At 44.8% G+C, this 26,071-nt stretch overlaps 1 protein-coding gene and 1 pseudogene across 1 annotated transcript; one reads left to right on the top strand and one right to left on the bottom strand.

Moving 5' to 3' along the window:
• LOC127217482 (60S ribosomal protein L15-like) overlaps window positions 1–15,139 on the bottom strand; it is a 53,863-nt pseudogene extending 38,724 nt beyond the window's left edge.
• Window positions 14,833–24,216, top strand: Apln (apelin). Its single transcript, XM_051178476.1, has 3 exons — window positions 14,833–15,204; window positions 20,806–20,971; window positions 21,643–24,216. Exons 1-2 carry the CDS (start codon window positions 15,138–15,140, stop codon window positions 20,964–20,966), a joined length of 228 nt encoding a protein of 75 aa, XP_051034433.1. The 5' UTR covers window positions 14,833–15,137; the 3' UTR covers window positions 20,967–20,971; window positions 21,643–24,216.
• Window positions 24,217–26,071: the final 1,855 nt, after the last annotated feature.

Here is a 26,071-nt window from a genome sequence, read left to right as displayed (position 1 = left end):
ACAAGAGACTGTTTAAGGAAAAGTAATAACAAAGGAGTATAATTTATAATATGTGTAAATGTAAAATATATTATAACAATAGTGTCAAGGTTAGGAAGGATATTTCAACTCAAGTAGAGAGAGAGAACACTTGGAACTTTCTGTTCCATTCAGGCTCTCAACAGGCTAGACAATTTCTACTTGTGTTGATGAGGCTAATCTTTTTTTCAAGTCCTTATCCCTTTTGGAAAAAAATGTCACAAACTGTCTAGAGATATTCCATAGCCCAGGCAAGTTGACACGTACAATTAATCATACAAGTCTTAAATCAATGGCCTTGTTTTCCACCATTAGCCACTGGCAAAAGATGAGCAAATTAAACCCCAAGTAGAAGGAAATAAAGATTGGAGTAGAAATAAAGAAGACGGAAAATAAACAAACAGTACAAAAATAAATGAACCAGAAGCTGGTTCTTAGAGAAGATCAATAAAGTTGATTGATAAATCTTTACTCAGACTGATCAGGACAAGAAGCAAGTAGACACGGATTACCAATTTGAAGAATGACAGGGTAAGTAAGTACAGATTCTATGGATGTTAAAGTGGTTCTAAGGGAATGTTATGAACAACTTTGGCCTGCAAATTGGACAATTTAGATGAAGTGGATATATTTCTTAAGAGGCACACACACAAGAAAACTCATTCAGAATGAATAGGTACTATGAATAGCCCTCTACTACAGGCACCTGATTTTGTAGTTTAAATAATCAGCAAAGATAACTTCCGAGTCAGATGGCTTTATTGGTGGATTCTATAAAGCATTTAAGGAAATAATATCACCTCTATACAAATTCTTCTATAAAGATGAAAGAAAGGCCTATTTTCTCCTTTTATTCTGATAATAAAGGCAGAAAAATATTTTATAAATATAGGTCATGCAAATATAAACATGCAAAACTTTTTTCAAAAAAATTTAACAATATACAAAATGGAAAATATGTCCATAATTATGTGAAATTTATTTCAGGAAGGCAAGTTTTATTTAACATTTGAAAGTTAAGAATTATATTTGGCCATATTAATAAAAATATACAAAAGCCATATGATTATCTCAGCAGATACAGAAAACCATTTTACATAACCCATCATCTGTATCTAAGAAAAAGTCTAAGCAAGGTAGGATTAAAGGAAAACTTCTCATTTTGAAGGCTATGGTGGAAAAAGCTATACTTAACAGTTAATGATCAGCTGCTGAATTCTTTTCTCCTCAAGGGAGGAAGATAAGCATGTCTGCCCTTATTCAGTGTTTTACTGGAAATTCCAGCTAGTGCAATAAAGCAAGAAACGAACATGGAAAATATTTAGATAGGAGAGGAAGCAGTATTTGTATCTGTCTTTAATTGCTGGTAACAATCACTTCTGTTAACTCTAATAATATCTGACTGGGCAGCGGTGGTGCATGACTTTAATCCCAGCACTGGGAGGCAGAGGCAGATAGATCTCTGTGAGTTTGAGGTTGTCCTGGTCTACAGAGTGTCAGGACAGCCAGGGCTATGCCTCACAAAAAAATAGCCTCTAATAATATTAATTAAAAAACCTCTAATAATATCTGTTAGAAATCTATCAGAACTATTAAACTACTTTAGCAAAGTTTTTGGATACAGGATGAATATTCATAGATCATTTTTATTTCTATTTACAAGTATCAAACAATAAAATGTTAACATTTAAAATGTTACCATTTATAATTTAATGGGTGGGAAGAATATGCTTTTCAATAAATGGTCCTAGTACACATGAATATCCCAATGCAAAAGAATAAGGATGATTTATTTCCCTATGTTATTTACTCAAAAATTTACTCAAAATAGATCATAGATCTAAGCATAAGAGGAAAATCTATACAACTGTAGGAAGGAAATATAAAAAATAAATCTATGTAACTGTTTCTTAGCTATCATATCAAAAGCACATACCAATAAGGGAAATATAGACAAGTTAAACTTTATAAAAATTAAAAACATAAAAAAAATTTAAAAAATTAAAAACATTTGTGCATGAAAAAAGTGAGAAGACAATTTCTCATGTAGAAAAAAATTGTTTGGAAATTAGACATCTGATAAAGGTCTTCTACCCACTATGTATAAAGAATTCTTCACTGGGTTAGTAAAGTGCTTGCCACGCAAACATGTGGGCCTAAGTTTGATTCCCAGAATCTATGTTTCAAAAAAAAGTCAGTTGGGTGTTGGTGGCGAGTGCCTTTAATCCCAGAACTCGGGAGGCAGAGGCAGGCAGATCTCTGAGTTCGAGACCAGCCAGGTCTACAAGAGCCAGTTCCAGGACAGGCTCCAAAGCAATACAGAGAAACACTGTCTAAAACAAACAAACAAACAAGTCTAGGCATAGGGTAGCAAATTTGGTACTGAGAAAGCAGAGAAAAGTGGATTCCTGCGGCTCGCCAGCCATTCAGCTAGTCTGCTTGGTGAGCTCCGGGCTAGTGAACAACCCCATCTCAACAAACAAACACGGAGGATTTCTCCCAAAGAACAATGTCTGAAGTTGAAAACAGTTTTAATGGCTCTTCAAAAGATTAAACAAAATAATCCCCATGAGACAAATAAATACTTGAGCATACAGTAGTGATGGAACTGAAAACATGTCTATATAAAAGCCTATAAACGAGACCTTATAATCGCATTATTCATAATAGCTTAAGTTAAAAATAAGTCAATTGTCTATCAATTTTAATTGATCTCGATGACAGTAACCAGAGGGAAGGAGGTTTTATTTTGGCCTGACACAATGGGGAAGGGCATCACAGCAGATGGCTCCAAGGCTGTGGGAATATGAGTTTGGGATTCCTCACATTTGAGACAGGAATGCTGATGAACGAATAAATAAATTGTGATGGATCCAAACAGTGCAATATCATCTGGCAATAACAGGGGATGAAATAGTGATGCATGCTTTATCATAGATGATCTTTGAAGACAATGTATTAGGGAAAGAAGCTACACAGAAAAACACCTTTATTGTATGCCTCTACTCATACGAGATGTTCAGAAGTGGTAAAATCTTCAGAGGATACAAAAGAGTGATAGGTAATGGGTATGAAGATTCCTTGTAGGATGATGAAAATACTTATTTATTTATGTATCTTATTTTACATATCGATTCCAGTTCTCCTTCCCTCCCTCTCTCCCTCCTTCCCTTGCCCCCCACCACCACCCTACCATCCCACCCCCCCCCACTCCACGGGGAGGGTGGTGCCTTCCAGGAGAGGTCAACAAAATGTTTTAATATTAGATTAAGGTAATGGTTCCCCAACTTTGTAAGTACTTTAAACACCACTAAATTTTACATTTTCAATTAGTAAGTTTCGTGCATATGAATTATATCTCAATATAGTTAACCCAGTTATAAGAAAAATAGCCAGTAAAATATGTACTAAATATTTGAATATACATCTTCTTGAGTATTAACATAAATGTGAAACTTTAATTCTATAGACTCATACGAACACTTGATCTCCAATTGATGATATTGTTTTGCGAGTTTGTGAGCCCTTTACGAGGTAGAGCTTTGCTGGAAGAAGTGAGTCATGGTGAGGGGGGTCAAACCTTGAGGTACAATATAGCCTGTCTCACTTCCTGTTTAATCTCTGTACCCTGATTCAAATGTGAGGAGTTCCAAGCTGACATCCCCACTGCCATGGAGCCACCTGCTGTGATGCCTTCCCCTTCGTGTTGGGGCTATATATCCCCTCTAACCAGAAACCAAAAGAAAACCTTCTTCCCTCAAGTTGCTGTCATCGGGTATCTGGTCATAACAACAACAAAAAGTAACTTACATAAAATTGGTACTCAGAGGTAGGGTAGTTGCTGTGAATAAGTTGGGTGATTCATAGGCCTTGGTAATTGGTTTGTGGGAGAAGTGTAGAAGAATTTGTGATTGCAGCTAGAGAAGCCTTAAAATGTTGCAAGCAGAAGTTAATGGGCCATTCTGATGAGATTTCAGAAGACTGAATGCCAATAAAATTGTGGACAGTGAAGACTGGGTTCATGAGGTTTTAGAAGGGAACAAGGACTTTATTGGGAATAGGGCTAGAAGCCATTCATACTATATTATGGCAAGGAATCAAGCTGTGTTTTCCCCATGCCCTAAAACCTTGAATGAGGCGGAATTCAAAAGTAATAGACCGATTTCCTTGGGGGAATAAATTTCACGACAGCATTGAGTTAACGTTATAGCATAGTTACTACTCTCTGCTCTTAGTCGGGTTTGTAATGAGACAGGCAGAGAGTGAAGCAGAAAGATATCTAAAATATGCAATTTGGTGAGGAAAGGATCATTAACACAGTTAAAGTTGCAGACATTGGGTGGGTTCAGACAGAGCTGTTGCAATTATTGAAGTGGTTAATGCAATTGAGGACAGACCTCACATCTTGTACTGGAGACCTAGGAAAGATGACCTGAAGAAAAGACCGCAGCTATGGCAGGTTCCAGGGTATAGCAGTGTAAACCCATTTGAAAAAAATCTCTTTGCCTAGAGACCAGCACATGAATGTCCATAGCAGTTTTATTTGTAAACATTAAAAAACAATAAATGTTCATCAATAGGCATATGGATGAACAAAATATGGTAGAATACTGCTCAGAAATTTAAAAACATTGTGCTGCTATTAATAATGTACAACAGCGTGAATGAATTTCAAAAAACAGCTTTTATTGTATGAAAGAAATCAATCATTGTTTTGTTTCATATTTAAAATTCCAGAAAATGTTATAATAACAGAAAAAGAACAGTAGTTTCCTGATGTCATGGGGGAAGAGAGGCTTAAAGGGACAGAAGGAAGGTTTAGGGAATGGTGGAAACTTGATGATGGTGATGGTTTTATATGGTGTTCTAGCTTGTGTTCTATTGCTGCAATAAACATCATGTTCAAAAACAACTTGGGGAGGAAAAGGTTTATTTGATTTTATAACTGTGTGGTCACAGTTCATCACTGAGGGATGTCAAGGCAGGACCCAAAGTAGGAACCTGAAGCAGAAATTGAAGAAGGCACTATGCAAGAAATTCTGCTTACTGGCTTCCTCTCTAATGGCTTGTTCAGTTTACACCCTTATAGATTCCTAGACCACCTGTCCAGTAGTCTGGGCCCTCCCACATCAATTTCAAATCAAGAAAATGCCACCATTGACTTGCACACAGGCCAGTCTGATGAAAACAATTCCTCAACTGAAAACTTCTTCTTAGATGCCTTTAGCTTGTGTCAAATTGACAAAAAGCAATACACACACACACATACACACACAGACACAGACACACACACACACAAACTGGTAAATTGTATACCACAAAGTATATAAATTATTATATACTATAAGCTAAATAAATTATTATATGCCAATTATATCTCTATAATACAGAGGAAGAGGTCTTTGGGAACGTCCTTTCAAGCTCTGGTTCTGTGGCACCCATCGGAGGGAATTACCCTGAACGCATCTACTAAAATAGTGGGTTTTCTTTCTTGGATATCTAAGTTCGTGAGACAAAGCTAGGAATTTACCTTGGATTATGCAGACATATCTCTGACTACTTCTGGGGCTGCATAGACCAGGGGACAGAACAGGAAAGCACACCATGAAGCAAGTGGGAAGACATCCAGGCTGGAGGAGGAAACTGGGGAAATGACAGCCTAATGAGCACTACTCTTTCCAATTTCTTTAAGAATATGATTCAGAGGATTAGCTCGCTGGACATTCCAGACCAGTGAGGCATCTCAGAGTTGTGAATATATAGCTATCCCAGGGGAGAAAACAATGGAAGAGAAGATGGAAACGAGAAATGACCCTTTAAGGTCTCCAGACCCAAATGCAAGCAGCTAAGAGGATATGGAGGAAGAGGTGGAAGTGTCGCTTCCCTGCAGGAAAGGAGATTATGACTTGATAGGGTCTGGGGAAATCAAATGGAAGAAATCAAAGACCTGGAATGTTGAGCCCCTAGGGATACCTCAGATGGATGTGCTACAGGAGCAAGGGGAAGGAGGTGAGTACCTTCCCTGCTTGTTCTCAGTGGAAGCCAAGAAGGCATGGAAGTGGAATACAAAACCAAGAGGCATGCTTCAACGTCATTTGTCAGCTGGGCAATGCCTTAAGCCAGTGCCATGACTGATGGATCACTTAATGGGAAGCACCACAAAGACAGACTTAACCCAGAGAGCTGTCATCCTATCCTCAGCCTGACCTGATCAGACGTTTTAAAAGAAGACATTGAAAACCCTAAATACCTGAGATGGCTCCAGGCAAGAGTTACAGCTGAGAATGCCCTTTCCTTCTTGATTCAGAGGGTGATTGATAAGTATTTGTCAAATGCCAACTAGCTACTGAGGACAGTCATAAAACCAGACAGTCCTAGACTCTGCCCCGTGGAGCTGAAAGATGACCTCATCGTCTCTCTGCCTTTGATGCTATTATTAAGTCCATAACCCAGCTGGTCATAGACCCAACACCCAGTCCCCAACAGTCATTGCCCCTGGATCAGTATACCACGTTTCCAGATTCAAGATCATATAATACCTTGTCTAATTCAAGTCTTGATAATATTAGCCAGCAATGCAAGATGAAGAAAGGTTTGTTGGCACATGGGATCTTGGAGATAAACCTGCTGTTTTGGGTGTGGCCCTCATAGTTCAGTGGGCCTTGCTTGGTGAGGAAAGAATTCCCATGCCTCCCTTAGGTACCAGGGTATTTATAGACCCTAGGGGAGAGGAAGGATGGAGGCTCCTGGGAGACGTCATAGAGGATGTACAGAGGAAATGAAACTGCTCCGAAAGACAAACAAGAGGAGCAGGGATCTATGTGGCTCTGGGAGAGGCAGGATCAGAAGGAATCAGACAGGATGTAGGGGGAAAAAAGCACACCTTGGTGTGGCTTAGACTGGGGTCATCGGGTCAGTGGCTGAGGTGTAGCTCTTCTTGGAGGATCTTTCTTAGAACCTATTGAGTTGTTAAGAATGAACCCTTCAAAGACAATTGAGACATGCAGGCTATCTGAATCCTATTGGCCAAGGTTTTTCAGAAAGAGTTGTTAGTCGAGTGAGATATATCTTTGGCAACCTGTGGTACATAGTTTTCAAGGAATTTGAAAAAAGCATGTAGTAGAAGTGGACTGAACATTTCTAGGCTGTGTGGAGCCAACTTGAAAGTAGCTAAAAAGGCACCTGTAGAAGGAATCAGCATGGACCAGCACTAGTAAATGCTAAGGATGTGACTAGAAGCCATGGTATTGTTCTGGAAAGTGGAATACTGTATGGATATTGTATTAGTTATTTGTCTTGTTGCTATGACAAAATATCTAACAAAAATTTAAAAAAGGGTTATTTGTGCTCATGATTGAAGATATAGTCGTGGTAGAGAAGTCTTTTTTTTTTTTTATTCGTGTGTGTTTGTCCAGGCATGTGCATGAGCCCCCCTCCCCCATCTAAATGTATTTGAATGTGTGTGTATGTAGTATGGATGTATGTGCCTATGTGTATGCTTAGAGGCCAGAAGAGAGTGCTGAATGTTCTTCTCTACCACTGTCTGCCTTGTTCTTTGAGGCAGGGTCTCTCTCTGAACCTAGGTCTTGTGTTTTCTCCTCCTCTTAAGAAGCCAGTATGCTCCAGTGATCCTCCAGTCTCTGCCCCCTTTATAGCTGAGGTGACAGGAATGTCCAGGATGCTTGCTTTCTTACATGGGTTTTGAGACATGAATCTGAGTCCTCATGATTGTACAGTAAGCACTCAACTTCTGAGCCATCTCTCTTTAACCCAGAATCCTAGACACCTGCATTTAGGGTGGGTCTTCCATCTATTAGCCTAATATAGACAGTTCTTCCTAGTCAATGCCCAGAAGTTTCTTTCCATGGTGATCCTATTCCCATTCAGTTGACAATCAAGGTTAATCACAACAAAAGATTAGTATTTTGCTCTATGTGCTTGGGAAAAGGGTTCGTGTGAAAGACAACATCTCCTTCTGTGGCCAGGGATAGGTGATGAGGATAAGGAGGTATTAGACACAAGACTAGCTAGGGGAAGAAGCATAAGGCTAGTTGGAGACGAAACACTGGAAAAAATTAATCAAACCTCAACAATATGGTTAGTTCCTCTGAATGATAATTAGGGACTACTGATTGACTTTTCAGGCCAGGTTCCACATACTTGTCATTCTCTTCTGTAGTCTTACACCTCTCCTGGGAAAGTTAACCCTTAAGTGTCTGCCATGGTATGACAGCATTGTGGTAGTCACTCCAGTGGAAAAGAGCACAATTATTGTCTGTAGAATCCCTCCCCACCAAAAGAAAAAAACCCAAATCTCAAGCATTTGGACATGAGACACTGAAAAATCATATTCTTTATTTGTGCTTGAGCAAGTGAAGTTCATTTGTCATGGATCCAGTTAGCAAGGCATCAACTAACAACTGACCGTTCCACTAGGTTTTGATTAAGCAGCCCTAGAGATGGGGAGATTTGACACTTATACACGGAGTTTCCTGTCCAGCCTGGTCCAGCCACCCTTCACCTCCAAATAAACACACAGAAGCTTATATTAACTAGAAACTGTTTGCCTGATGGCTTGGAGTTTTTATTGGCTAGCTCTCTCTTAATTATTAACCCATTTCTATTAATCTAAGTATTTCCACATGGTTTTATCTTACCAGAGAGAATGTGTGTCCTATCTTCCCGGTAGCTACATGGCATCCCTTTGAGGCCTCTCTCTGCCTCCTCTTCCCAACAGGCTCCTTGTCTGGAAGCCCCATCCATACATCCTGCCTGTCTATTGGTCAACCAGTGTTTCATTTATCAACCAATATGAGAAACATATATGTACAGAAGGACATTTCCCATCAGAAAGTCTTCTTAAATGCCTTAAAAACAATAGCAACAACAACAACAACAACAACACACACACACACACACACACACACACACACAAAAACAGTGCCATTGCTGATGACCTCTGCTAGCAAAGTTTGTTATGGCTTAGGAAACAAGTTGGATGAGCACGATTAGGTCTAGAAGGAGTGGACTGTGAACTGAGAGTCCCATATCTAACCACACCACTGCAAACTGTTCTGCTAGTGACTTCTTACTTAGATCAGTGCTGGAAAGGTACAGAGGTGCCCCAGTCCTGAAGTTGCCACTAGTTTTTCACAAGCCACTTTTCCTTCCTGTGCCTCAGTTTTTCTATCTGCATAATAAGGGGAGTTGGGATTCTTGTTACTATGAAACTTCTCTGGGTGCTGGTCAGGCCCATCATTACCCAGATGACTTTTCTCCCCACTCACGCGATTATTTGCATTGCTCCAGTAAAAAGTAACCACGGTCCAATTGGGGTTGAGGGTGGCCACGTCTTGGAATATTTTTGTTAACTGTTGGTGTTGACTCATCTAAAATCCTGTGGGCAAGTTTTGATGACTTTGCCCAAAATAAGGACTCTTGGTATGTCTCAAACCTAGAATGATGATTAGTATGATCATACAATTCTTTCTTTCATTTGGTGAACAGTATTTGAGAATGGGCTTTGGGCAACAGTATTGCTGAAGAGAAGACAAAAATGAGTAAGACAGTCTTACTATCTTCTATTGCTATATATACATCTATGAGCATATATACCATCTATTCAATGCTCGCCTCACCATGAAAGCTGAGCCCTGGTCCAAGTACTGTATAGATTCTGATTCATTTACACATTCCAAAAACCTAAGGAGGCCTGTTTTTCAAATAGGACAGTGAAGGCTCAAAAACGCTGAATGCTTTGTCGAAAGTTACTCGTTTAGTAAGTGACAGGACTGCTGCAGGAGCCCTGTGTGTTTCCCCACTATGCTTCATTACTTCCTAATTCAAGAGAGTATGGCTTAGATGGTGGAGGCTCAAATAAAGCAAGATATGGACCCAAGGAGTGGAGAATTGCTTCTTGATTCTCAGTAACAGGAGAGTATGGGCTTTGAAGTTAGGCAGACCTGAGGAAACGATGTGACCTCTGTTAGCCCCAGGTGACTCATTGATGATGTGGGGCTGATAAAGAATCAGCCCTGCCTCACAGATGGAAGGATTACATAACTTAATATGTTTAAAACGCTCAGGATGGTGCTTAACACGTAGTACTCATAAAATAAACGTTTACCTATTCTGTTATCCTCAGCTATGGGGACCGGTAGGGAAGAATGGGCTGCAACAGGATTGTACTCTGAGGCTTCAGTGGATGAACCTTTGAGTTGAAAGTTGATTTTTGAAACCAAGCTAGCTTTGGGGTAGAAAAACGTAAAATTAAAGTCACCAAGAAGTCTCCTTGCTCGACAAAGTAGAGTTTGGTTTTGTCCCCTTAGGGCAGGGCATTGGCTCCCAAAAGCTCTGTTAGAATGAACTTCATACCTGGAATGCATAACCTGAAGTCACTATATCAGATTAGCCCTCCAAAGTATTAGTGCTTTGAGGCAATAAGATAATGATCAGTTTGCTGGCCATTAAGAAGACAGATGTAGAGGAAGCAGGGCAAAGGCAGAGTCCTTCCTACCTGATCAGTTCCAGGAGGCCAGAGGCCGTAGACCAGACTCCACAGTGGGGAGCGGTTAGGTCTGGCAAAGGAGAAACATACATTGCGTGTGTGCACCTCCTATGGAAGGAGACTTGCTAAGTACTTTGCGAGCGCACTATCTCATTGAACTTCCCAGCTATAACTCTTTGTTTCTGTTGCCATTACACACTGTTAGAGACAAGGTAATTTATGTACAGTAGAAAAATATTTCTTACACTTGTAGAGGCTAGACAGTCCAAGATCAAAGCACCAACAGGTTTTAGTGTCTGGTGACAGATTCCAAACTCTCTTTGCTTCCAATATGGCACCCCAAGTGTTGCTTCTTTTGGAGTAGGGAGTGAGGGTCCATATCATGTTCTCACATGGCAGAAGATACATATATTAGTTACTTTGGGGTTGTTGTGAACAAATACCTAAAAAAAAAAGCCAACTTCGGGGAGAAAAGATTTACTAGTGATGCATGGTTTGCAGGAATACATTCCATTATGGCAGGGAAGTCATGGCATCAGGAGTGTGAGGTGGCTGCATTATAGCCACAGTGAGCAGAGATACATACTGTGTTCCACTCATTTTCCTCCCCTCTTCTTCCCTACCCCCTTTTTCTTCAAATACTGGGGGTTGAATCTAGGCTCTCCTACATGTGAGACAAGCCCCAGCCTCATTTTCTCCTTTTTATTCAGTCTGAGAACCTACCTGTGGGATTCTGTCACCCACATTCATGGTGGATCTTCCAATGTCAATTAAATCTCTCGAAAGGCCTCATAGGCCCACCCAGAGGCCTGGCTTTTAGGTGATTCTGTATTCCATCAAGTTGACAATTTTAACTATCTTGCCAGTTAACTGTCACAAGGCAGAGAGTAAGAAAAATCATTGGAGCCAGGTGTGGTGGTGCACGACTTTCCTCCCAGCACACAGGAGGTAGAGGCAGGCAGATCTCTGAGTTTGAGGTCAGCCTGGGCTACAGAACATGTTGTAGGACAACCATGGCTACACAGAGAAACCTTACCTTAGAATTAAAAAAAAAAAAAAGAAAAGAAATGAACACCGGGTTGTTTGCTTCAACCTCCTTTATAAGAGCTCCGATCCACTCATGAAGATGGAGCCCTCATGGATTAATGAAGTTTCAAAAAGCTCCTCTTAATACTATCACCTGAGGGCTTAGTTCCACCATTTGAGTTTAGAGGGATATACACCTGGAATGTGCAGGAGCAGCTCCGAGGCCTTAGAGGAGGCAAACAAGGCACCCAGAGCCACACAGCTAATGTGAGGTACTGAGAGGCAGAATTCAAAATAGTTTATTAAAATTTGAGGTTTAAAAAACAATAAACTCATAGTATAGAGAGGTAGATAAGTCAATTGAGCAGCTAATAGCTATTGGTAATGATAGGGGACACTGTGGAACTGTATAGCATAGTGTTGATGTGGGGACTAATGACATGGTGGTTTCACTTAGGTCACCTATCTCATCTCTCTTTTCAGCAATACATACACAGACTTGTGCCCCTGCCCCTGCCTATGAATGTCCCTCACATGGATGGAAACTGTCTTGCCAATGAGCCAAAGCCTACCTCAAACACATGCACACTGATAATGAAGATGGCCACTAGGAAAAGGAAAAATGAATGGGTTTGATAAATAGCCATCCAACAGAACTTTCTGTGGAAAATGCAAGTCTTGTTCTATGTCTAGTAGTCCCTGGTCATGCATGTATGGCTAAAGCAACTGAAGTGTGGCTATATGTTGAAGGAATTGGACTTTATTTAAAATGTGGTTAGTAGCTATCATACTGGAAAGCACTACGCTAACCACTCTATTAGCCTTTGAAGAGCGCTTATTTGAGTATGCACAGGCATACTGGAGCAGTGAGTTTACTAAAAAAGTGGCTCTGTAAGGGCGTATTCCCAATTTGTACAGTGCCTGAAGTGGAGGGGGGGGGGAAGCAGAGATTATCTTCCCCATAAGATCCAATAAGTCTGGGTGAGGGCAGCAACGACCTACAGCAGATATGTCTAGAGAACAATGTTTCTTCTTGTCACTCAACTAATCTTTCCAGGAGGAAAGCCAAAAGAGAATGAATGACCCATGCTGGCTGCTCATAGCCTGGGTCCCTAGGATGAAGATGGATGCTTTCCTTCCCAGGCCCTCTCATCCTCAATGTGGCCAGTTGGATCACAGACCATTGTTAAGAATCCTGTCTTATCTAATGTGGTTTGATCATGCCAGACCGCCTGAAACAGAGTACAAGCTAATCCTACATTCAAAACAGCTGGACAAAACAGCCCTACAGACTACAGCCAGGATTTCTGAATCTTCTTCGAATCCCCCAAGACAGCGCCCCTTACCAGCAGGAAGTAGTTTGGAAAGAATGACGCCCAAATTCCCAAATATTGTGTATAAATGTTTGTTTTCATTTAATTGGACTTTGTTATATAAAATTAAATAAAAATTATATATATATATATATATATATATATATATATATATATAAGACCATCCTGGCCTATGTATCATTTCCAGGCCAGCCAAGGCTATAATAGTGAGAATCTGTCTCAAAATTTCTAAAATTAAAGTGATAATGACAAATGGATATTTGTACATCACAGTTATAGCTGACTATTATTTCAAATAAAGCATAGAAAAAAAAGAATCCTGTCTTATACCCGTCGAACTCCCTTGATTTATTTGAATAGTTTACCCATAGATTCAGTAGCATCTTCAGAAGCTCCAGCTATCTCCAAGGCACTGTTCTGGTCTGGAGCTGCAGTTTATAAGGAAGGCAAAGGTCACTTTATTGTGGACACTTTTGGTGAAGGGAGACTGATATTGTAACATTTCAAAGATATTTCATAGTATATACCATGGATTTCCACATCCTCTGTGGTACACCAAACACTGTCCCATGTTCCTTGTATGCATGTTTGGATGTAGACTTGGAACAAACTGCCTGGCTCGCTGCAAGGTGGAAACACCTTTTGACTCAGCCTTTCAACATGTGTTGAGTGCCACCTATGTGCAGAGAATGATATTGGGGAGTTTGGAAAGATGCAGAAGATTGAGACCATAGGGTCCTGTCTGAGGGGATTCCCAGGCTGAGGAAAGAAGCCGTGCATTTCTTTGGGAACCCCCCAGGCTGGAGAAAGAGCTAAGAGTCCAGAATAGACAGACAAACAACCCTAGGGCCCTCTTATAATGGGGAATCCCAGTTGAATGCAAAAGAAATCCAGCTGAGTTTGGAAGGAGCCCGGAGGCCTCCTACAAAACTAGGTAGGGGACAGCTCCAAACAACAAGAAAGGGAACATGGAAGAACCTGCAGAATGTCTCCAGAGAGTGAAGAGGATCCAGGGGGCAGCATCTCCAGGGGAACAGGTTGAGGCACAGGGACAGGAGGATACCTTTTTTAGATTGAGTGAGATTTTGAGGTTTTGCTGCACTCATGGGGCCAGCCCAGGTAGAGGGTACTCTCTAGGAGACAAAAGGAGAATTAAGGGTGGTAGGCAGTGGCCCAAGTCTTTTGTTTTTCGAGACAGGGTTTCTCTGTGTAACAGCCCTAGCTGTCCTGGAACTAGCTCTGTAGACCAGGCTGGCCTCAAACTCACAGAGATCCACTTTCTCTGCTGGGGTTAAAGGCTTCTGCCACCATCACCAGGCTAGTTACCCCAGTCTTATGTGCAACCTAGGCAACCTCCCCGATTCTAAATCAATTGAAGGTAAGGAGGAGAAAGAAGGCAGGGCCGGGGAAGATCTTGAGTAAACCCCTACTTGGGAATACAGAGAGACAAGGGGAGAAAGAACGTGATCAGGGTCAGAAATGGATTGGGGTGTTGTGGGGATCCTTCTCCAATTGCCCAGGTATCCTGACAGCTGTTAAGGAAATCTGTTAAGAAAGGGTTAAGTGTGCCCCTCCACTGATCCAAATGCTTCCTGTGTTTGAAATCCTTCAGGTCTCCACAAACCCTCTGGACCCTGGCCAGGCAGGCATTGTCCTGGGAGTGGTTGTGGGTTGTCCGGGCAGTCGCTCAGTCTTTGTTGTGGGGCCACCTCGGGGTTCCCTTTCGCGTCCTGGATAGGGCTGCAGCGTGCTTGCCTGGAGGGGGGCGGTGCGGGAGGCTCTCTCCCCCTCCCTCTTCCTGCTCTACCCCCCTCCCCAGCCCTCCCGATGACCACATGACCAAGTGGGCTCGCCGCCAAACCACAAGCTACAAAACGCAGCCCCCGAAGTGAGCGGGGAAGCATTCTCTCTAGCAGCCTGGACCGACAGATAGTTGCGAGTCGCGGACCAAGCACAGCCGGCCACTAGGAGAGTTTCTGCCACTGCCCCGGAGCCACTTAGGCCAGCTTTGCTTGCGCCGCTGCCCCGCGGCAGGAGAGGAGGCTGCTGCAGAGCAGAGGCGGAGAGCCTGCGTGAGGCGAGCAGCCAGCGGCGCTGCCGAGGCACGCACCCTCCCGTGGTCCCGGAGCCAGCCACGCGAACTCGGTGCCCGCACGCGCCAGCGCCGGCTCGAGCCTTTCTGGGAGTCCCGGGTGCCCGGCCTCTCCCCCCACGCGCAGGCTCTTCGGGGAGGTTGTGGACCGAGTTGCAACATGAATCTGCGGCTCTGCGTGCAGGCGCTGCTGCTGCTCTGGCTCTCCTTGACTGCGGTGTGTGGAGGTGAGTGCCTGCCCTCCCTGCTTGCCCGGGCTTCCTCCGGGGCTCTTCCTAGCTACTGCCTGCACGATTCTCTCTTTCCACCTCACTCGCGCTCTTTCCGCCTCCCAGGAAACCCGGCGCGAGCCTTGCAGGAGCAGCCACGCGCCAGCCACACCGGGAGGCCATCTGACAGGGCATCTGGGGCCAGGGGGAGACGCGCTTTGTAGGCACTGCTTCCCCCGACAGTTCGGGGTTCGGTGTTGTCTAGTACATCACCGCTTGGCCCCTCTTGAATGCCCCTAGCAGTTTAAGGCGCTCAGGGCCACAGACTTACACCCTATGTCCTGCACTCTGCACCCCACGTGGTGGCAGGGAGGAGGATGGGGGCATGTGCAGCTCACCTCGTGGATCAGTGGATCAGGCAACTGAGCTGAGCTGAGTGGTCAGGGCTCAGTGTTGGAGGTGTCTTGGAGATTAGGGGCTGCTGGCAAGTTTAGGGGCTCAAGCCGCTAGGGATGATGTGCTAACTTGTAGACGTGACACTTGTTGCATAGTCTGGAGCACGCTGCGCGGGCGGGGGCGACCGCAGTGGCTAGTGGATCCCAGCTGTTGCCTGAGTGTTAGCAGAGAAAGCCTACTTAGGCAGATCTGGCCTGGACAGGGTCAGGCTGGTCTCCTCCTATATGCCAAGGTCCTGGATGATCTTGTTCCAGGCTCCTCCATTGTGGGACACCTGGCCCACAGGCTCCATCTCTCCGAAGACTCGTTTCTTCTATATTCTGGCTTTACCCTCCACTCTTGCGCCAGGTAGAACTTTGGTCCTCCTGACTCCAGGTACCAAACCAGCAAACACAGGCCCTTCAAGCCACTAGGGGAAGGGGAGTCCCTTCACCTCCACCTGTACCAATATCCCACCTGGAAATTCTTGGCACTGGAACTTCTTTGCCTACTTCAGTCCAGGTCTCCGGGGTCCCAGGAGCCCCTGCCCAGGCTGCTTGGCGTCTGTGCGTCAGAGCCTCCCGGAGCTGCCACCTTCAGCTGTCCCAGTCCTGTGATCTGGCTGTCACTGCAGCCTGCCTGGCACAGCAGAAAGGGAAGGTCAGGACCAGGTGGACAATTGCCAGTACCAGGGCTGGAGTCACAGGGAAGTGAGTGGAGAGAGCAGGACAGTGGGTTTCCTAAAGGAAGAGCCCAGGAACTTACTTAGTTTGACCCCCCACTCCCCAGAACAGGAGGACTGCGTGCTTCCCCGGGAGTCTCTGGGGTCCTGGCCTACTCTGCCTGCCTCTCTTTGTAGCTCCTCCTTTCTGCGCTCCTGTTCTTTGCATTGCCCTGCCCTCAGCACACTGTCAGGGTTCTCAGGACAGTACAGTGGCCTAGCTGATGCCTCCTGCCTCCAGGTCCAGTGGTCTCCTGCCAAACCCTAGCACCAGGATGGCCACCTCCTTTGGATGAAGGGTACAGATTTTCTCCCCAGAAACTCCTGCCAGCCAGGCCATGGCAGGAAGGGAGCAAAAGCTATGAATAAAGACACCGCAGCAGCCTTCCCGCTATCCTGGAGCTTACACGGCCAGTATGACCGGCAAGACGATACACCTTCAGTTTGATTTCAGGCCAATAGTCACAGGAGTGCCTTTAGAGAAGAACATGATTGGGTACAGAAAGGGTGTCCCAGAGGAGGCTGAATCACTTGGAGCTGCATACTTCCCTAGAGGGTGGGGGGGGGATATAAGGGAGACTTTGGCTAGTAGATATTCTGTGAACCCTTCAGGGTCCAGCTGTTAGGGTATTAGTAAAGGGGTGAGCTGAGTTCAAGGGAGTAAAGCAGCTAACAAAGCACTTTGCGTTTCTGGTCTAGACCTTGAAATTTCTCACTCTGTCTCCTCAGTTTACAAGAAATCTTCTGTATACCCTAATGCGAGTATAAGCATCACCCCTATATTTTAAGACAAGCATTGGCTACATGCAAAGCTCTCACTATTTTCCCACCTCTTGACCACTCCCAGAGCCTAGGAGGCCACCTTCTTGGAGGGAGCCAGCAGCCAGAGGTTCAGCTGTGCTCACGTCTCCTGTGTCCTGATCTAGAAAGCAGAGCCCTAGAATAACCTTGTCCTTAGCATGGACTTGCACGAGCTCTCCACAGCCAGCTCCCAAAGTTCCAGGCTCAGAAACTGTTGGTCCTCTTCTTTTCCACTTTCTGTTCTGACTTGGAAAGTTCACCTTCTTTCTTCTCCCCTCCTCCAACTCCACAAACTCCCCACTGCCTTCTGACCTGGGATACACTTTGCTCTTCTGAGTCCGAGAGTTTCTGAGTCCTGGCCAAGTGTCCCTTGGTCTCCTCCCCCTTGGAAACTTCTACTCCAGTATGCAATGTAAGGACAGCTTACTGTACGCCTCCCACCGTGAAGAACATCTCCACACCATCCCCAGTTCTAAACTCCAGGCATCCTTGTAACCTGAGTCAAGCCCTCAACAGGAAAGTTCTAAGGCTAGTCAAGTGGAAGGCAGGTTTCCCAGAGTCTGATCCAGAAAAGCAAGGCTGGCAGTAGAAGACAGCACAGAGCCCCGGAGAAGGTGACTGTGCTGGTGAAGAAGAGCGTCTCATGTCTCAGAGACACGGGCATCACTACAGACCAGTGGACACAGCATCACCAGTAGAATCTCCACCAGAGCCTAGGGGCGGGCTTTTAAAGTAATCACTATACAGACCACACCCTGAACAAGAAGATGGGTGCACCATTCCTGCTGAGGTTGGCATGTTCCTGAAAAGTTTCACAGACTCCTTTTTGTGTCTCAGCAGGGTTGGAGTTCAGGTTGCCTGAAAATCCAATCCTGTTCTTTCCCTGGCTGCAGTTCCCAGCTTGAAAATGTTGTTGCCTCACTCTCATTAACAAGGGCTTCAATCCTCTTGGCATGGGATTCTCTGGGAAATAGCTCTTGCTTCCTTTTAAGCAGAAAATGAGGTGGATGGGCACATTGAAGTGTATTGGGATATTCCCCATCTCCAAAGGGGAATGCCTTTTGTACACCCAGGACCTCTGCTGTGATGAGAATCAACTGCCTCTAATTTGTTCTTTCAGACAGGACAAAGCCAGGGTTTCAGGTATCAGCTTATCTAACTAGACTCAGCAGCAAAAGTAGGAAACAAATGGGTGATGGGATCAGAGTGCAGGAGGAGCCCACAGACTTCCTGTGATGGGGAGGACAATGAGCTCCAACCCAATAGGATGGAAGAGGCTAAGCGGCTTCTGGGACGGCCACTTTCCCAGCCCTGGCTGAGCCTCAGTAGGCTCAGGGTGGGTCTTCTCTGCAGGACTAGAGTCTAGACATCTTCCTGGCCTGAGTCTGAGCCTCTGTTAACATATTGCTCATTCTAGCTCTTGACTTCCCTTTCTATAGGGTCCCCCCATCCCCGACTGCCATAGATACTGAGACTCTCAGGCCATGAAGAAATTGTGTGTGTGTGTGTGTGTGTGTGTGTGTGTGTGTGTGTTACTTTCTCCCTCCTATACCTACTTACTCCATTCTTGCTGTAATGGTTTGGACCATTGTTCCAATGTAGTCATTGAAGGCATGGACATGAGAACCAAGGCCTTGCTTTTTTAGGGCCCGAAGGGTCCTTCCCCTATGCATGGCCACATATAAGCTGGACACAGTTCTTACTATTTCCTACCTCAAACATGTCTCTGGTTCTGACTTCTCATCAGCATCACTAAGAATCACCCTCAAGGCTCAGGGGAAGCTTTGATGAGATCCTAAAAGTCAGGACATTGGCTAGATCAACTGGTGGGGACCTAACAATGGTGCCTTAGAGCCCCTTCACAGACGGTAGCAGGAAGGCAGTTCTAGATTAGTCAAACTGAAGCAATCCCTAACCCTTCTCATCATCTTCCTCTGTCTCCAAAGCACTAATATTATTTAAGTTTCAGCTCTCATGAATTATAGGTTTAGAGGCTCAGCTGACAAATTGACACATTTTAACCCTGAGCACAGAAGTGTGGCAAGTCAACCCTTGTAAACCCCTGGGTCCTAATGGGCCTGGTGTATTTTCTCGAACAAGAATGGGAGGGTGTTTTAGGCATAGAGGGTGTGTGTATTGTGTGTGTGTCGGGGTGTGTGGGGTGGGTGTGGGGGCATGTAGTGTGCTTGTCTGGCTCTGAGTGGGGAGGAAGAGCAGCAGCCCTGAAGTCTGCACAAAGAGGGCTGCAAGGACAAACCTCACCCACTTTTGGCCCAAGAGGATGCTAAATGCCTGGAAATTGTGTGCAAGCTGAGAAAGACTCATAAGAACCAAGGGGCCAAAGAAAGAACCAGAGTATGGGGGTGTTGGAGGCAGGGAGGGTTGTGGGAAGGAGTAGCCAACTGGATGCTATATGGAAACTGTGAGCCAGCGGTGGGAATTCTTTGATGGATGGCAATGAGACTCAAGGAACAGGGATATATAGCTGAAGGCAAATCTGATGGTGTGCAGGGAACAAAGGCTGGTATTCATTATCTTTGGCCTCAGGCACTGCTGTGTTTCTGAAGGCCACTCCCATACTAGGCATCGCATAGACATCCTACTCCTCTGCCTCTTCCCGCGAACCATCTCATCCCTGCACACTGTCTGTTTTTAGGGTCCAAGGGTTTCTCTGGGTACTAGCTCAGCTTTCTTGGCTGGAATTCTGGCTCTGTGAGAGCTGGCAAATGTGCCTTCCCCTCATTTTTCCCAAGAACATCCTGCACAACTTGGATTCCATTAGGACTCAGTGGCATCAGATGACTTCTGTACTAAGCCAGATGTAAGCAGATGGAGACAGGAGCCTGGAAGGGCCACAACAGAAGCCAGGTGGAAAGAATGTTTATCAACTGTTGCTTAGGGGGTGTGATCTAGAATGGCAGATTGATGGGGTGGTGCCAACCCCAAGAGCCTACTCCACTCCTGGTGCACACTGCTTCAGGTGACAGTTCCTGCACTCATTCACTGGCTTGTGCCATATTTATTAGCTTCTAAATCTGGTCACAGGCTGAATAGAACCCAGTGCAATGCAGGCTGAGTCAGTTATGTCCTAGTCATATCAAAGAAGCCTCAGGATCAAGGAAAAACCTCAAAGATATGTAACTACTGCTAAGGTGCCCAAGGGGGACAGATAAGATCTGTAGCTCACAGAAGCGGGTCACCCTGCCTATCCAAGGATGTAAGCCTAGGGTGACATGCATTTGGTATTTGCTTTAAAATATTGCAGCCAATATTTTAAGCAAAGCACACATTCAATAACTGATGTTGTATGTCTGAAATGTTGGAAGCACACCAGCTGTAGGAATCACTGTCTGTGTATCCCAGCCAGGTTTTGCTCCCCAACCAAGTATAGGCTTGATGCTGCAGAGTGCACCCCTAATCATGACATTTCCAAAGAAAGAACTTGTTTGTCCCTGTCAGATACATGATATAACTGTCCACAGAATATAAAATCAGTTACCTCAATGGCAAAACCAGTGGTTCCCACTTGCCCCACAACAGTTGAATAGAAACTTATGAGGTGCGCCATCTTGTGGAGCAGTTGCACTGTCCCTTGGACCGTGGCCGCCTCTGCTGTTTCCGCCATCCATCTTCCTGGCTAACAGATTCTCTTCTCTTCACAGTGCCACTAATGCAGCCTTCAGATGGGAAGGGGCTAGAAGAAGGCAACACGCGCTACCTGGTGCAGCCCAGAGCTTCGAGGACTGGACCGTGGCAGGGAGGCAGGAGGAAATTCCGCAGGCAGCGTCCCCGGCTCTCCCATAAGGGCCCCATGCCTTTCTGAATCAGGTATTAGAGCCCCTTGTCAGTTAGTAGCACTGAAAGGTATGGACAGCCTACTCTCAAAGGCCAGACACAGCAGGGTCTTAGAGCTTTCTGGGAGCTAGTAAAGTACTTATGTCTCTCTCTTTTTTTTTTTTTTTTTTTTTTTTTTTTTTTTTGAAGAAGAAGAAGAGACTGTGGCCCAGAGAAGGGTTTAGCACTTGGGGTCAGTCTCCTAACTCCCTCTCAAAGAGTGGAGTGTTTTATTTTACTCTACCTTTCTTCCTGGGATTGGACATGCTGGTGCCACTGGAAAGTTCTGGAAGTCTTAGCAGGCAATGGCTGGAGAGGTGTACTGATGGCATGCCTACAGATAGCCAGCGTGTACTCTTACCAGGTGTACGAGCAAATGGGAAGGCAGCAGAGAGCCTTGGGACTGTCAGGCAGGGGACAGAAGAGCTTGGGTGGTAGTGTCCAGGGCCATGAGAAACAGAAGAGCTTGGGTGGCCAGAGAGCAGGGCCCTTGAAGCCTGGCCTGTTTTCCCTCCCCCTGCAGCCAGAAACAATGGGATCAACTTTGTGCCTTGGGAGTAGGGGTGGATTGGACATGACTTCTGTTTCCTCATTTTTCCCCCCTGGGGTTTTCCCCTGACCTAGTATGTGTCTGTGACTTTTCTCTTCTCATTTTGTCTCCTTAGGATTGAAGAGCTTTCCAAGTGTCGAACGGGTGCCATTCTCTCTACTCCACAGATTCTTCTAGTTTCTGGAACCCTCACATCCATTTGGCTCTCATCTTGCACCTGTTATGGCTGCTGATGGTCCTCCCACCCACCAAGTTCCTCTAATGGCGTGGTCCTACCCCTCATTTGGATGATTGCATTTCTCTCACAAGGATCCATTTGGCCCATCTTCCTGGCCACTCCTTGGACTACCACTGGGGGCCCATCTTCTCCTCGACCTGCTCCATGTTCTAGTCCCCATCTATTGGCCTTAGCATTCACTTGACCCTTCTCTCTTCTCGTTATCTTGGGAACTGGACAGAAACACTCCCTTCTTCAATGGATCCCTGCACATTCATTCTTTCTTGTCAATTGGACTTCACACTTAGAAGGGAGTACAGAGGTGTGCAATGAGAGACTTTGGATGAGTGGGATTGGGTGTTGGGATGCAGAGAAAGTGTATTGGGGACACTGAACTGTGGGCATGGTAAAGGGGTGAGAAGGCATTGCTGCCACGACTTCTTCCTTAGCTCTTGCTGGCCCTGTTAAGAAGAGGCAAAGGAGAGGGGCCCATGAAGTATTTTGTCACCATGTCTTCTAACATCCTTGTCCTCTTTATTGCAGCCAGTTCAGTCTCCAGGTCAGAAGGGGAGAGTGCTGAGCCTGACATGGTTCTATACTCTCATGGGAGTAAAAGCGAACTAAGCACGATACTTGTTTTTGCCAAAAAAATAAAATAAAAAATAAAAACTACAGAAAGTCAGAGCCCAAAGGACCTTGCTTCCTTATGCAAAAGCTTGCACAAACAGAGGCCCTGGAGAGGGAAGTAACCTGCTCAGAGCCACTGCAGAGTCTCAGTGGGGACCAGGTCTCCCAGCTCCCACTTTATGATGTCCTTTTTCCTCTTGATGATGTCCTTTCAAGGCATATGAAGTGCCTTTTTCTGGGTTTAATGCAAAGGGTAGCCAGGAAGGATGGGGAGGGAGAGGCAAGCCAGCTGTGAACTGCCCTGTGTGAGCATGGAATGTCCCCCTCCCAACCTGGCCTGAAAGACTCCAGAAATGGCGAGATGTACCCCCACACAGGCCAGGTCTCAGCCACATGCCCGGGCTCAAGCTACTTTAATTGGGATTCTCAGGCACTGAAACTATCATTTAACCCCTTACACTGGTTGTCATGAGCCCCTTTGTTGACTGGGTCATGGTTCTTGTGGCTTTTGGGGGAACATCAGAGGATGGAGAAAGGGGAAAAAAAGGAAGGAGAGAAGGCAGAAAGGAGGAGAGATGGGAGGGTATGTGGGGGGCCCATTATCCCACCAGGAGGCCCTGTCTCTTGCCAGGAGCTTTTTGCAGTCCTTCCCTGAAGGGAGACCCTCATCTTTTGCCGGAATAGTTGCTCTTCTCAGAGGCCTCCCAGGAGGGAGAAAAGAGAAAGCAGAAGCTTAATGTTCACTTACCTATGTATAGGGCAGGGGGAGTCAGGACCCCCGAGCCCCATAGTAACCCAAGGATTTCCTATCCACCCCCTAAGCCTTTCCTTCCCATCTGCTGCTGCTAATGCTGCTGCTGCTACTACTGATGCCGCTTCAGAGCCCAACCGGGACATCTGGGCCAGGCATGAGGCCCTTACCCCTTGAGCTTGAAGTGGGGGCTGGCTCATGCCTGTTCTACTGCTGGTGCCCATACCAGGGACCCGGCCATCTTCCTCTTTGTCGTTCCTGCATCTCCTGCCTGATCAGCCTGCCATGCCCAGCCCCACAGGGAAGGGGGAGAGAAGAGGACTACGGCTGAGAAAGCAGAGATAGCAAAGGAGGACGGGAAGAAATGGGCCTGGTGGGCTGTCTTATTTAAAGTAGTTGTGTATGATTCTTATACTAATTTATATAAAGATATTAAGGCCGTTTTGATTTAAAAAGAAAAAAAAAAACTGTCCCCTTAACGTATTCACTATGTTTGTAAAGCTTGTTCTGTGTAAATATGTCTTTATAATAAAGAGTTAAAAACTGACAATTTGCCCTTACTCTTTGAGGTCATATTCAGGAGGGACATTCCTTTCCCCCAAGGGCCATGTTTGTCCCAGTGCCCACAGATTGCACGTGTAGGGAGGTAAGGGCTTGCATCCCAAATTGGTTCTAGGTCAACTGGCCTCAAACGGATTTGCCCCAAGCTCACAAAAGGACTCTATATTTAAGGGCCAGTTCACATAAATTTGAGCCCCTTTTAAGTCCTTTGGCATCCGTTCCAATGTCCTCATTTTTCTGGCAGTGTCATTTAAAGTTTTCTTTTTTTTTTTTTCAGAAGCAATTCATTTAAGGACATACTGATCAAAGGTGGGATTTGTACTAAACGTTGGTTTGTATCCCTGGTGGGTGTCTACTGTTTTATCTGCTTTTGAATACTTTCAGGACTTTTTAGCCAGTTTGCCTTTCTTGAAAAATGTTGTTTTCAGCCATAAATATATTTGGTAATGACTTTGTATGCATCATTTTATGTTTCACAAAGTGGAGTTGCTTGATGAATGAGATAGCCTGAAAAATAAAATGCAAGGAGTTCAATACAATTCTGCCCCATCTGTCTTACTTTTTCATGCTTGTTGTCAAAATGTCAATATCTTCTGGAACAGACAGGAACATTAGGTACATGCTAATTTGGTTACTAAACCCATTAGGTGTGCACATGCATACGCAATACAGAGAAAAACACTGAGGACAGAGACATTGTCAGAATAGATACATTTGATAAATCTTGTGAGAAATTCTGTAGATTTGACAAGTATTTAATGCCAAAAAGATTTAATTTTCAAGAAAATGCCTTCAGACAAACTTGCTAAAGAGTCACATACCTGCTCAATAGGCGATAACACAGAAGTCACCCACAAGCATGCTTAAGTATCTCACCATTAACAGCACGCTGCTCATCATGCCATAGTGATTTAAAAATACAGCTTTTGGTTGGGAGTGCTTCTTAGGAAAATGTATAGTTTTGAAATTGCTGGTTTGCTGTCTAAGTGAACTGATTGTCAGAGGAATTTAGCACATTTAGGCAGAGCTTGCATTTGGGATGGGCTTTACACGGATTGGTTTGTAATCTCCCCAACAGACCCCCCCCCAGCTCTCATTTCACATGGAATCAAGGGCAAAGGGGTGGAGCTGGACCATAAGTATTCTGACCCACAAGTATTCAGGCTTTTAGCAGGTTAACAGAGCCCTTTAAAACATAACTCATTTTGTCATTATGACACCATGGACTAAAAGACTCAGTCCCTTCTTACAGATGAGAAAACACACTAAGAGGGGTGAAGCGCTTGGCCCAAAGTTCCCTAACTTGTGACTGTAGAATCTATATAGCGAATTCCAGAATGCAAACTCTGTAGAGTAGGTCTCCTAATCGTGAGAAAAATGAAGTATAAAATAAAGTCTTTTGTTCCAATAAGTGAAACTGAACTTTGAAATAGGAGACAGCATAGCCTGGTGGTATCAGGGAGAGTGAAGAGAAGCTGAGTGATTAAAACTGGCCCATGAAGAGCCAACAACATCTGGGAAGAGGATGGTGAACAGGGGAGGTAGGGGATATGAAAGCAACAGCAGCCACCAGGTTTCACAGCCCACATGTAGTGAACTGAGTACCAGTAAGTGGGTGTGAGCTTGATTTCCTTGGGACAGAGGACAGGGGAAGGAAAACTAATATGTCTCTGTAAAGATAACTTGACTTGAGATCTAATTAGAGCTGGGCCATATAGATTATATCCATTTTGAAGACCTTAACTAGAACAAACAAATACAATAGAATCAGAGCAGTATTGACTGTCAAAATACTGAGCTTTCCAGTAATATCCAATCCTGACCTTAAGACCACATGTGGCCTAGGATCGCTATGAATGTGGCCCAACATAAAAGCATAATTATGCTTTTTTCCCATTTATTTATTTGTGTATGTGTGTGCATGTGTGTGGCCTTGCTTCCCACAATGCACAGGTGGAGGGGTCAGTTTTTGAAGTTCTTGAGTGTGACAGTTGTAGATGTCAATGTCACACCAAATAAACACATGCATACCTACAAGTCAAGGTTAGACACCTCTGCTAGATGAATCAATAGAAATTCACCTGATTATTTCTGGTTGTGAGGCCCCAGTCTGAGCAGTTGAAGGGGTCGTGCAAAGAACCTGAAAAACAATGCTGCTTCCAAACCCATCTAGAAGCTAGGTGCCTTTGAAATGACAGAGAGTGGGGAAACAGATTCAGGACATGCATGGCTTTTCAGACCCGGGTGTTGGTGTCAAATGAGCCATGGTTGCTATGAAGCCTTTCTCTTCATACTCTTTGATTGACATGGGGCCCCTAAGTGGGGCTGGGCTGCTCTTCCACAACCAAAGTGCCTATGGGGCCTGGCCTAAGCGGCCATTCTAGGGTG

This window comes from Phodopus roborovskii, unplaced genomic scaffold (genome assembly GCF_943737965.1).
Source record: "Phodopus roborovskii unplaced genomic scaffold, PHOROB, whole genome shotgun sequence".
In the NCBI taxonomy this organism is placed as follows: Eukaryota; Metazoa; Chordata; class Mammalia; order Rodentia; family Cricetidae; genus Phodopus; species Phodopus roborovskii.
Note: the sequence above shows the minus strand (reverse complement) of the source record. Positions and strands in the feature narration are given on the sequence as shown.